Source organism: Dama dama, chromosome 9 (genome assembly GCF_033118175.1).
Source record: "Dama dama isolate Ldn47 chromosome 9, ASM3311817v1, whole genome shotgun sequence".
NCBI lineage: Eukaryota > Metazoa > Chordata > Mammalia > Artiodactyla > Cervidae > Dama > Dama dama.
In genome coordinates this window covers 91695598-91709303 of record NC_083689.1, presented here as the reverse complement: position 1 = coordinate 91709303, position 13706 = coordinate 91695598, and the positions used below count along the sequence as shown (strand labels likewise).

The 13706-nt window shown below is 40.5% G+C and overlaps 1 protein-coding gene across 1 annotated transcript in view; it reads right to left on the bottom strand.

Annotated features, from left to right (window-relative positions):
- Positions 1-4309: 4309 nt before the first annotated feature.
- ADGRV1 (adhesion G protein-coupled receptor V1) overlaps positions 4310-13706 on the bottom strand; it is a 549629-nt gene continuing 540232 nt past the window's right edge. Inside the window, exon 90 of the mRNA XM_061151999.1 lies at positions 4310-4737. Within this exon, the coding sequence (XP_061007982.1) occupies positions 4619-4737 (119 nt within the window). The 3' untranslated portion in view covers positions 4310-4618. The remainder of the gene's footprint in view (positions 4738-13706) is intronic.

The window sequence follows — 13706 nt, the reverse complement described above, 5'->3', positions numbered from 1 at the left end:
GGGGTTCAGCTCTAACCTCGGGGCTCATCAGTTTAGTTCAGTTCAGTCGCTCAGTCGTGTCCGACTCTTTGCGACCCCATGAATCGCAGCACACCAGGCCTCCCTGTCCATCACCAACTCCCAGAGTTCACTCAAACCCATGTCCATCGAGTCGGTGATGCCATCCAGCCATCTCATCCTCTGTCGTCCCCTTCTCCTCCTGCCCCCAATCCCTCCCAGCATCAGGGTCTTTTCCAATGAGTCAACTCTTGTCATGAGCTCATAGCACTGCCTAAATTGTTGTGTCCCAATGCTGAGTCTCTGGAGGGGTAGGCTGGGAACTGAAATGAAGCATCCCATAGTACTCCTGGTGACTTATTTAAAAAAACACAAAAGTACAACATGAACCTCTGAGTATCTTACCTGGGGCAAACGGAGGACTATAGCCCAGGAGACAGCATTTCAGATAGTTCTGAGAAACTGCTGCAAAGATGCAGGGAGGAAGGTAAGCATAATGTGATTTTGGTGAAGGGAGAATACATGCAATCAAGCACATATTTTTTTGCAGAAAGTTTCTGCTAGTCACGTGGAGCAGCTGTCACCAGGAAGGATTTTAGTACTTTTCTAGATATGAGGAGATACAAGAATTGGGCTCATAAAATCAGTTCCTGAAAATATCGTGTCTGAGGACCTGCTTTGCCAGTTTTTCCCGGAGCACAGAGTGCCTCATTTCTGCTCTCCACCCTGAACTCCTTTCAAGGGGTGTGAAAATCAGCAGCTACAGCAGCATATGATTTAATTCTTGTAGAGGTAGATGGCAAGTGCCCATGGAAAGTGCCAATTTGTAGCTGACACTCCCAAGGACCATGACAACAGTGTCTGATAACTGCATCCCACTGTTACAGATGATGGGAAACAAGGTTAATTTCCGTTTGCTTCTTTTCCTGAAACCATGTAAGTTTCTTAAGTAAAATATTTAAATTCAGGTGGTTGCTAAACTTGTCAGGTTGATGTGAATACAGACCACAAGAGAAATAATGTTTTCCCCCTCCTCAGGACTATTATTTCTCAAAAATACTGCACATGTATTCCTCATATGAGCTAGCTGGTATGGATTATAGTTTAATTAAGCATCTGGGGTTTTCTAAATTTTTGCAAAGGTGAGTTTGGTTTTCTATTATAGTGTTGAAATTATTATAAGAAAAGAATTTGGGTAGGTGAGATGTATTGAATAATAACATCAAAGTACCAACTCAGTCTTATGAAAATCACTCACCTTTATTTCACTAGTTGGTCAATGAAACTAGAAGAGATTCAAGGTAATGGAAGAGTTCCGAGCCTCTGTCCCTTGGTCCATTCTTTAAATGTTACAGGCAATGTGGTCCTCTGACTTACATCCTCCTAGAGCAGTCCTGGAGAGCTGGGTCGTGCCATTAATAAAAACCACATGAAACACAGGATTTCCCTTGTTGCATTCTCTGTGCCTATTAAGGTCAGGCTGCCTGGAGGTGATCCATTCCGTCACCCAGCTGCTTTGAAAATTCAACATTCTCTTCTCTGATTGAGATCTACCCTCAAACAGATCTACCCGGGGCACTTAGGCTAAACTCAAAGTGGATCTTAAGTGTTGGTAAACACAAGACCAAGTTGTTTGGGAGCTAGGTTCCTGAACGGCATTTTTTTTTCTTCTTCCAGTCACAGCCCCATTACATGTTTAAACTTCTCTGGTCAGATTTAGGAGCCATGGAAAGTACTAATTAAACCCTAAAACACCTCAAGAGATCGAAAACCAGCTCAAAGATCCAGTTCCAGGGTGAAATGCTTTCTGTTCTGCTTACTAAGATTTTCACTGGCCTGTTCTCCCCTCCTAGCTGAATTCTCCTGGCTCCACTGCTACTCCATATCTCAAGTGCATACCTTGTTGGTGGCGGCTGCTGCTGCTCTTTAGCCCCCTGAGAAGTCCCATACCTGTCTGCACTTGCATCCAAATTAGGAAAATCCTCTTTTTTGAAAAAAAAAAAAAAAATTGTAAAAAAAGTTGAGAAAGAACTAAAGCAACAAGAAACACAAATTTTAAATAATCACAAAAATGCAGAAGCAGAGACCTTTCCCAAAGAAATTAAATTAGATGTCTACTGACAGAGGGAGGAACTATCAAGGCGATGGGGTGAATACAGAGTTTCTGAGGGTGAGAAAAATGTTTTTAACATTGTGAGTGTAATTAATATCACTGAATTTAAAAACCACAATTAAAAATGACTAAAATGGCAAATTTTGGTGTTACACATATTTTACGACAATTAAAAAAAAAAACAAATGGGAACTGTGTAACACAAGGAACTCTACTCAATGTTCTGTCATGACCTAAATGGAAAAGAAATCTAAAGAAGGGGGAATCTATGTATACATATAACTGATTCTCTCTCTTGTACAGCAGAAATTAAGATGGTAAAGCAACTATACTCCAACAAAAAGGAAAAACCCCAACAACGTCATATAGTCAGCTACTACTGAATTGTGCATTTTAAATGAGTGAGTTGTACTGAATGTCAATATCTTAATAATTATAATAATCTTAATAATCTATCTTAATAAATCTATTTTTTTAAATGTCATGGAGGAGTATCAAACCTGGAAAAGAAAGATCACAAAGTGTCACATTTCTAGTCTTTGAATTTTCAAGACTATGATTTAATTTGCTTCCTCCTATGTCCTTCCCTGGCTGATGTCCCATTTTATTCTACACTGAGAGGAAACTGAATGGCAAAACATTGCCGCTGTGGCAATATGAAGCTTATTTGTTTTAGCACTGTAGTTTCTCAAAATCTTCCCTTTCCTTTTAATATTCAAAGAATCATGCTGATCAGTAGCAGGAGGTTCTCTGATTCTTTAGTGAGATGGCATTTTGGATAACAATAGAAACTCAGTGAGCTGAAGTAAGAAAGCTGTCCCTGATTGATTGCGGTTTCGGCCAGATTATTCCAAATTCTGACAACAAGTAGAAATGAAAATAGATATTGACAATTGCCTTTGTTATTCATCATGGTGGAGTTATAATCCTTTTAGGAACTTTAAAAATGCTGACAATAAGCTAACTTCACCTTAAGTGACAAATAAGAATCGAATTATCTGCCAAAAAATGTTACAGTAATTATGACTCATGGATTCCACACCATGAAATCTCACTTTTCTTCAATCACCATCTAAGCCTCAAATTCATTAAAGCCTATTAACATTTCAAAATTTTCATGCTAAATATTTATTTTATAACCAATTTCCTCAATTGCTTCTACCCTATTTTGGAAGACACTACAGTGCAATGCTGTAGATTGAGACAGACAACAAATTTATTTGTCATTTAATGTATATTTCAATTGTATTACCACCATTTCTAAACTTCCTAAAAAGGACTGTAACTGTGCCAATGATAATTTTGTTTTTTATGCTGTTTGATTTTGTTGTTCAGCTTTTGCTTCCTGTGCAGCTAAAAAGATAATAGATTGATCAAAACTCAATATAATAAGAGATGGAAGTAGGGGAGTATCAACAGAAAGAAGAAAGCAGAGTCATTTTATAATTCATCAAGATCAATACTGCCACCTCAGGCTTTATAAAAAATAAAGCCATTTTTCACAGTGATGATAGAACACTTGAGTGTTTTAATTAGGGTTTTAAGGGAAATTATTAACAACAAAGTTTCCCTTAGGTGGGTTTTTCTTTCAATTTTAAATTTTTCTTAAAATGACTAATGATTTTCCCCCAAATACTTAAGAATTCAAAAATAAAAGGCCAAAAAGTCTTTCTTATAACAAACTTGTTCTGTCCTTAAAGGATTCTTCTGGAACTATAGTCAATGAAATCATCTTGAACACAATAGTGTTTGTTCTAGGACAGACTTTCTGATTTCTCATTCCAAGACAAAGACTGAAAAATCTAAACCAAGAAATAACTTCTCCCAAACAAACTCTGCACTGTTTGGATGATCCTCTTCTTAGCTGTGTTAAAATGCTTGGTGAAGTTATTTTTAACTGGGAACAGAACATTCATTCTGGAAGATGTTCAGTTCCCTAATTTTATAATGAGCAGAAATAAATACTTTTGATGAAAGACTATGTAAACTATAGTACTCTGTCAATACTTGGGTGCAAAATCAGCAGACAATACATTTTATGGCTTTTAGGAATGAAGGTGGAGTCTTAAATCTGGATCATCTGTATGAATGTGGGGGGAAACAGGGTAATGGACACTGTCTAGACAGAGTTTGCTTCTTTGCTTGGGCACAATATTTTCTCATAAATAATGAGCTTGGGTGATGCCAAGTGGATTATGGTTTTTATTGATTGTTATTACTTTTATTAAACAATGTTAGCATTATTAAAAAAACAACGAATACTCTTGGAATATGTACATTCTATTAACTGATACATATCAATCCTATTAACTGATAGAAATCGATCCAGGCTTTCACTGTAAGCAGTTAATTTTCAGGTTGCACAAAGGTAAGTAATTTATATTCCGAACACAACAATCACTTCTGGGTTCATCATCCAGTACAATTCACAGAATCCTATTATAGAACATTTTAGCACAGAGCCAATACAAATATGAAAGTACCCTCATTCTAACGATTACTGAGGTGCTAGAGGTGGGTGTCGGCAATAGGGATCCTTCTGAGTTCCACGATTTGGGAGTCAGTCAAGGTGCCTCCGTCCTGGCTGCCTTGACCGGATTCATTATCACTGACGCTGAGACCAGCACCTGCAACAGAAAAAGAATAAACACAAAACTCCCACCTATTAGTCCAGCAAATTCACGGTCAAGTTCCATTAAGTCAACACACGCCTATTTCTACGCTCTTAGTAAAAAGTGAGCTACACACTTAGAATACATATTACTGACACCTAACGACTATTAAACTGTATTTTAAATTCCTCTTGGTAGTTTCCGTAGGTACAGATTAATTTCTAAAGACATGGATTTGTGTTCTCAATCATTGTTTTCTGTGTCTACATGGTTGACAGGCATAACTTACTCCAAAGAACACCATTTCTTTTTTTTTTTACTTTATTATTATTTTTTTTCCATTTATTTTTATTAATTGGAGGCTAATTACTTTACAATATTGTAGTGGTTTTTGCCATACATTGACATGAATCAGCCATGGATTTACATGTGTTCCCCATCCCCATCCCCCCTCCCACCTCCCTCTCCACCCGGTCCCTCTGGGTCTTCCCAGTGCACCAGCCCCGAGCACTTGTCTCATGCATCCAACCCGGGCTGGAAAAGAACACCATTTCTTAATTGGGGGCTTATTAAAGTACAAAAGAAATCAGGCAAGTTAATTAGAATTTTTCGGCAGAGGGGGCAGGATTTGCTGTTAGAAAACATATATCCTCCAACCCTACATCTACTGAACCTAGTAGGTCCCTCAGCTGACACTCGGTGTGGGCAGGGCCCTGAGAAAACCGTGCGTTGACAACACATGGTATCGTATCGGCTTCCAGAAGACACTGGCTCTGAATGACTCAGATCTGATCCCAAGATAAAAATAATTATGTAACACAGTGCCAAAAGCAGATCTGCATAGGAATCCCACAAAGCTAGCTGTTGATTGCAGATAGCGCCCTGAATCTCTGTATTGAGGAAGTGCCACTATTTACTACTTTTTTCACAACTCGGAATAATTCAGAAAACCTGATAGAAGGCAAGACTAACACCTTGCTGTTTTCTTCTGTAATGTGTAAACACACAAACTCTCCCTCTCTCCTCTCTCTCTCTCTCACACACACACACACACACACACACACACACACACACACACACACACAGACAGAATAGGGACGTGGTCACAGGGTGTGCTGTTGGCTGAATCACCAGATTACAGCTCCCAGCCCCACCCCCTCTGCTGGGCACAAGACTGCAAACAAGAAGGAAAGTGAAAAACCAGTTGCCCGGGTAGTTCATACTTCCCTTTCTATCTGAGGTGTAGGAAGGGCAGTTTTGCAGAGCTGGTAGCTATGGGAAGACAGTGGATTAGCTTCTTCTCAACCTATTTGGAGATGGAAGCAGGAGCCTGCTAAGGATCTCCTTCTAGCCAAACCCTCCCTCTTTTGGGTCTCTGCCCTTCCCACCCTCTCTCTTTTAAAGACTGCTGTTGAAACCCCACTGCCTGACTTTGCTACCGTGACACCACACTGGCCTATCTTATCCTGTGGACTCTTTTCAAAGCTCTTCTGCTTTCTTTTGCGTCTCCTCCTGCTGTTTGACCTCTGGCGGGCTTGTCTTAAGCCCAGCTTCAAGGCTGATCCATCTGACTCTGGCCTGGCTTTCTAGCCTAAATGTCTCACTAGAGCCACTGGTCACTCCCGTTCCCCACCATGTCATTAATCAGCTCTTCAGCCTAGAAGGCTCTTTCCCTGCCCCTCAACCCTTCTGCTTGGTTGCTTTCACTCTTCCTATAAATATCAACTCAGGTAGCATCTCCTGTGCTACCCATGACAACATGATGATTCTCTTTAAAAATTTCTGGTTATTCCATTGCATTATGTCCCCCAGGTCACAGGACAGTGCTCAGCCACTGCGTGTATTCAGTAAATGTTGGTTGAGTACAGTAATAAATTATGCTCTGCATCTTAGTTCTTGAAAATGCCTCTTTAAATTTTTATTACCAGTTCATCAGAATGTCCCTCTGATCCATTCTGCATTCCACTGCCTTCTCAAGAACAAACATTAATTCCTACTGTAAACTGCATCAAGCCTGGAACTCTCTGCATTGTCTTTCAAGATACTAACCCAGCTGGACTTTACCAAATAGACATATTCCAGTCTTTGCCCATTGGAAAAGTTTTCTCAGTGTGATCAGTTCTCTAGACTGGTCCCTGTATGTGCCATGTTAATTTCAGCCTGAGTGTCTTCCTATCCGTCCTTCAAGGCCCATTTCCACATCCTTACACAAATACTTCTTTCACTATTCCTTCAAGCAGGGAGCTGAAGGATGCAATATTAGAAAAGTCCTGGTTTATACCTGAAAAAAATTATTAATCACATTCCATCTACCATCTCAAATTGCCCTGATGTGGATGATAAATTGTATGGGAGTGCTCTATATTGGGTTGGCCAAAAAGTTTGTTTGGGTTTTTCCGTAAGATGTTACGGGAAACCCAGAATGAACTTTTTGGCCAACCTGGTATAATGTACATGTAAATCATGAAGCAAAACATGTGACAAACACCCATGAAGTCCTTCCTCAAGTTAAGAACTACAATATTAACAATGATAATGTGTTTTAAAAAATTTAGTCAGTTGCCATAATTGAAAAATGAATATTGTTAACAACAACAAAAAATCAGACATGGGATTTCTCTTTAAAAAACAGAAGACAAGGCAGCACTGGGCCTGTGTTTCTGGACTGCATAAAACAACAACAATAAATACATGGGGTAGGCAGTGCCTTTTGGTTTGCTGCTGCTGTTATCAGTCTTGAATCCCTTATGGGGTTTGACTGCCCCTACGTTTTAAGTAATATTTGGGTTTGCCAGACTGTCTTTGAAGGACAAAGGACCCATGTTGCTCTGCCAGGGAAGCAGAGGAACTGCCGAACTTATACCAGAAGAACCTCCCAGTGGATCAGTGACACCCTGGCATTTTATAAAGTGGTGACTGAGGCCTTGAGGCCTAGAGCAGCTTGATCTGAGTAACTCAAGGGTTCAGTTGCCCAACATGGGCTCAACTCCAGAGAAACAGAAAGGACCTCAGCATTAGTACCAGGGAAAAGTGGGGCTTAATGAGCAATCGAGCACCAACTCCCTCTGATTTCAAAGGTGGCCTGCTCTAAATGCCATTGTGAGTGCTCGGTCACATCTGGCTCTTTGCGACCCCATGGACTGCAGTTCACCAGGCTCGAATCCAACTCCTTGTGACCCCATGGACTGTAGTTCACCAGGCTCCTCTGTCTGTTGGATTTTTTCGGCAAGAACACTGGAGTGAGTTGCCATTTCCTCCCCCAGGGGATCTTCCCAACCCAGGCATCAAACCCATGTCTCCCCACTGCAGGTGGATTCTTTACCATCGAGTCATCTGGGAAGCCCCTCTAAATGACACTAGGAACATATAAGCATCTGCCCAGCATGGCGACAAAGCATGCTAGAAAGAAATTCGTGAACTGAGAGCCTGCTGAGCAGACTGTGAGGGTCGGGGTACACGGGGCTGAGAGGCTGAACGTGGGTGCAGCCGTACAAGTGACCAGTGTCGCCGGCTTGCCCAGTAGCGCGGAGCCCTGGACGACGTCAGCAAGCTCTCCATGCAGCCTCCCCTGAGTCACCACATCTGTGTGACCCACCTCGTCCTCCTTTTCAGTTTCCTCCCAGTTGACATAAATGCACAATACCCAAATCCTAATCCCTCGCCGAGACTCAGGACGGAACACATTCTCCACACAAGTGTAACACGGCAGAACTGGGAACACAGCCCAGGTTTCTTGTCTCTTTGTAAGTCATTCAGTGGTCTAGGAAGGTATTTGGCAATAGGCATCCTGATATCCTGAAAAGTATTTTCGTGCTTAAATTTTAAGCTAAAAATTTATGAAAAATCCAGTACGTGTGATGATAGTAACTCTTCCTCTTGGTAGACTGAACAGGCAATGTCAAAAGAACTACAAGTAACAATTCACATTTATCTAGAGTCTCTCCTTGACATTTCAACATACTTTAGTTAGAAAGCTTGACTAGTCCTGTTTTATAGACAAGAGATTGAGTGGGGATCAGAGGTGTTCACTGAGTGGCCCACGTCACATACAGGGAAATTACAGAATGAAGATATACAACTGGACTTCTTTTTTTAAATTTTACTTCATTTTTGGCCATGCCATGCTGCTTGTGGGATCTTAATTCTCTGACCAGGGACTGAATCCAGGTCCACAGCAGTGAAAGCCCCTGACCACTGGACAGCCAGGGAATTCCTTATTTAAAAAAAAAAAAAAACACCTTTATTTATTTGGCTATGCTGGATCTAAGTTGTGTCATGTGAGATTCTCAATCTTTGTTGCAGTATGTGGGATCTAGTCCCCTGACCAGGGATTGAATGTGGGCTCCCTGCATTAGAAGTACAGAGTCTTAGTCACAGGACCAGCAGGGAAGTCCCTCCAACTGGACTTCTGACACCAAATGTAGGGTGTTGTCTTTTAATACATCCTATGGTCTCTTATATTAAAAAGCAGAGACATTACTTTGTCAACAAAGGTCCATCTGGTCAAGGCTATGGTTTCTCCAGTGGTCATGTATGGATGTGAGAGTTGGACAGTGAAGAGGGCTGAGCATCGAAGAATTGATGCTTTTGAACTGTGGTGTTGGAGAAGACTCTTGAGGGTCCCTTGAACTGCAAGGAGATCCAACCAGTCCATCCAAAAGGAGATCAGTCCTGGGTGTTCATTGGAAGGACTGATGCTGAAGCTGAAACTCTAATACTTTGGCCACCTGATGCTAAGAGCTGACTCATTGGAAAAGACCCTAATGCGGGGAAAGATTGAGGGCAGGAGGAGAAGGGGACAACAGAGGATGTGGTTGGATGGCATCACCAACTCAATGGACATGGGTCTGGGTAGACTCCAGGAGTTGGTGATGGACAGGGAGGCCTGGCGTGCTGCGGTTCATGGGGTCGCAAAGAGTTGGACATGACTGAGTGACTGAACTGAACTAATGGTCTCTTATGGGGACAGCTCTAACTGTGTGACTTCTTTGTCCCCCAGGTTTCAAGTGTTCACACATCTGTTTATAGGATACATTTCAAACTACTTGGCAGATATTCAGGCACCAACCTACCTCACTATTTTCAAGAGTTATGGTGCAGCAAACACTCAGGTGTTACAGAACACATTATAAACATTTAAAACTGTTTTTAAGCATAACAACAAATAATTTATACCACAAATGGAATTTAAATTCTGCCAGATACTACAGTAGATTCTTCACATAGACAATCTCTAAACTTCATGAAAACTAACAATGAGAATTCTTATGTGATAAATGAGGAAACTGAAAGGTTAAGCTCCTTATTGAAAGTCATAGAAACAGAAGACTGAAGAACTAGGATTACAACACAAACATCTCTGAACTCAATGCCCATTCTTATTTTCTATGGCCTTTTGGAAATGTGGCAATGATACAAAGGTCATATTCCTTCAATCTGCTTCTGAGGCAAAGAACTTAAAATCTTTTCAAATTCTATTTTTCTACTTTGATCTCCATCTAACTTTGTTTAGTACACTGGAGTGCCTAAGTTCTCGGAGTTAAATAAGTCATTGTAGTTTTATGTGATGCCTCTGAAAGAGAAATTTATTAATGGGTTCTTTGAGGAATTCATGAATTTGGACCTTGATTCTGAATGTTTTCACTTGTGTTCAAGGACTTGGTATTTATCTTCTTCTGACTGAAAAAGAAATCGTTTAAAGGTTTCCAGTAAGGAAACGTCTACCATGACATTAGTGTCATTGGTCTGAGGTAAAAGAAGGAAGCTAACAGACTAAGGAAGGTGGGGAATCAGATTCGTCCCTCTGGGAGAAACCCCAGTGAAGAAACACCCTGTTTCAAAGCCCAATACGCTCCCAGCTTGACATTTTCTAGAATCTCGCCAGCTTTGGCTGACATAATGATGACAGCAATCAAAACACTTCTCATTAGGGATGTAAACAGAGTACAAGCCTCTCCATTCTGGACTCATGCTCTGCGTAGGTGGAGTCTGTTCTTGTTAGCTCAGCACCTTCTCCTCTTCCCTAAAACGGAGGCTGCTCCAGGGTGCTTGTTCTCTTTCTCCCAAAGTCCTGACTGGAGACAATGAGGATACACTGGAAAGTTCTATTAATAATAACAAGACACCACTAGTCGAGAACTGAGTGTCTCATTTGCCTGTGAAGAACCTGATGGATTTCTTTTTTCTTCTTTATTTTGGTTGTGCAGTGTGGCATGCTGGGATCTTAGTTCCCCAAGCAGGGATCAAACCTGTACCCACTACAGTGGAAATTTGGCGTCTTATCCATTAGCCTACCAGGAAAGTCCTGAGGCTGATGTATTTTGAGAACAACTAATTGAAAGATGCTATGTTCTCTTTTTAGAGTGAAATGTGAATTTCTCATACAGGGACAAATAATTTACTTTAAAAATGAAAATGGTCAATTGTGTTTTCTTCTTCTTTGTGTTCTTTCTTAAAAAATAAATTCAATATGGTTAAAATTCAAATGGAAAAACAAATCCATGACTGGTTTGGGGGCCAGGGCTTGTATTTTATACCAATCAAATGAATTCAAACATAAAATATATTAAATTAGGATAAAATTCTGTGTTGTGAGTAGAATGGCAATACAAGTTAAAAGAGAAAAGAGAATGGTGTAAAATCTCCAACCGTAAAAGAAAAGTTTGCTTGTATATATTTGAAATAAAATGAATAACAGTGGGCATCAAATTGCTCTGGTACTTAAACCCTAAAATTTATAATACAATAGAAATGACATTGTTTGATACTATTTAAACTCATGATGACACCTTGAGATGCTTATTTAGATACATACAAATAGTAACACAGTTTTTCAAAGTTGTTTAGCGGTTCCAGTGAGAAAGACTTGGAAGATCCATTGTTCCCAGTACTTGACTTTGAGTGGCCCACAGTTAAGGCGGATCTGAGATAGGTCAAGGTCTACAAACTCAAACATCACAGTTGCAAGGGAGGCTCCTGTGAATCAGTGACACAGAGCTGGTGGGTGCTGGACAAACTAAAGAGCTCACGTCCTACTAGAAGGGCAGCCGTTACTCAGCTCCAATCAAGCAATGCTGTGTTAGATTTTAAGCACTTTATCGGTAGATTTTTTTTTTTTTTAATGAAGAAATTCTGGATTTTTATGGGATATCTCTACATTTAAAAATTTTGGCTCCAAAAAATGTTAAAAGTGCAATGAGGTTCAAATAAAACTCCCAGTTAAGCCAAATCTGGCCTATGTGTCAACTGTGAATTCCACTGTGGGTAGAATGGCAGGTGGACTGCTCCTTTGATTTGACCATATTCTATGATGGAAAGCATCTATGGGGTGGTACTTGATTATTATAGTACTTTTTCTAAAAACAGAGGGAGCCAGTGTGAGAGACTGCTATTTTGGTCTTTTTAAGCATTTACTTCCTAAAAGAGTTTAGTGAACTCTAAGGAATGCTAAACTCAGTCTATAAGTAAGCAAGTAATTCCATGCATTCCTCAAAGGAATGCATTTAATACTTGTTATATATATAGGACCCAGATCTAATTTAATTATGTTGTAGGAATTCATTTTATGCTTCCAGTGTCATAACAGCAACTGTCTGCATTGCAATGCCGGGAACATGATCTACCCTGAGAATTATTTGTAACCTGAAAGCCCCCTTTCAGTCCTAACTTGGATGAGCATTTTACACAGTTGCCCCTTCCTCCTTCATGGAACTCTCTTCTCTTTAGTTCTCGTGCTGACCTTGCTATAGCGTCCTTTGTAGGACCCTCTCCTATTCATTCTTAAGCATAAGTATTATCTTGGATGTTCTTCTTGTTTCCTTTCCTTTCTCATGTCTTCCCTTCTTTCCTCTCCGTTTCCTTCCTCACCTCTTTCCATCTCATCTCTTAGCTTCTACTCTTCCAGAGTAAACTCATTTCTCCCCTTAGTTTCACATGTAACTCTGCACAATGCCATTCAAGATCATTACCTCCAACCTTGATCTCTCACCAGGGATCCCAACTTGAATATTTAAGAGCCACCAGGCTGGATGATCAAATGATCCAAGTCTGAACTCCCCAGGGTCCACTTGAGAGCAAATAAACAAGCGAATGCTCTATGTATGATTCCCCAGTCACCTAGGGGAGAAGCCTGAGTCTTTGCTGACTGTCTGCTCAGTGTTCCTTCCGCATTCCTCTTGTTCTTTTTCTTGCCACTTCCCAGATTTGAGGTTTAAACCATGTTTCTTGGGGCTATGTGAATTACCTCTCAGCTTTTCTGATTTTGCTTCTAAATTTATTCTTCAGACTTCCCTAAGAGTTATTTTGCCTCAAAACCAGTGGGAACATGTTGTTTTTCTCCTCAAAAACCTCCATGGCTTACTGAATTCTATAAAAACCCCACCCCTCAGAGTGGCATCTGAAGAGTATTTTCCATCATGCAGAGTGTCAGTAAGTGTTCTGCCTCCCCAAATGAATCTGTCGCTAAATGTGTTCTGGAAGCCACAGGTGAATGAAGTGAGTTTCTTTAGGACTTTTTAGATCTGCTAAAATGCTCAACTGAATACTGAAACTCTGCAGTTTCCCAAGTTTCTGGTCCGGGGGCCCTTTTCACTGAGCATGTCTGTGAATATCCCAAACAGGGTGCCAGCTGAAAGCCAGCTGAGGAACTACAGTGATTTATCAACAAAGCAGGTAAACTACTTTCCGGGCGTTTCTCCTGCTGCCTGACTTCACTCACTCCACTCCCCATCCCCTGCAGGCCATGCAGCTGCAGCCCCGGGCTTTGGCTAATTCTATTCCCTCAGCCTGTAATGCCTTTTCTCTATGCTTTACTTATGTAAACCCTACATATTCTTCAAGACACAATGGATCAGATTTTTAAAAAATTTTCCTTGAATCCTCAATAATTAATAACTCTTTCCACAACTTATCTTACTCTTCTTAATGTTTGTGTGAATGTCTATTCCGCCAAGCAAACTCTTAAATTTCACCTTTCTTTCTTTTCT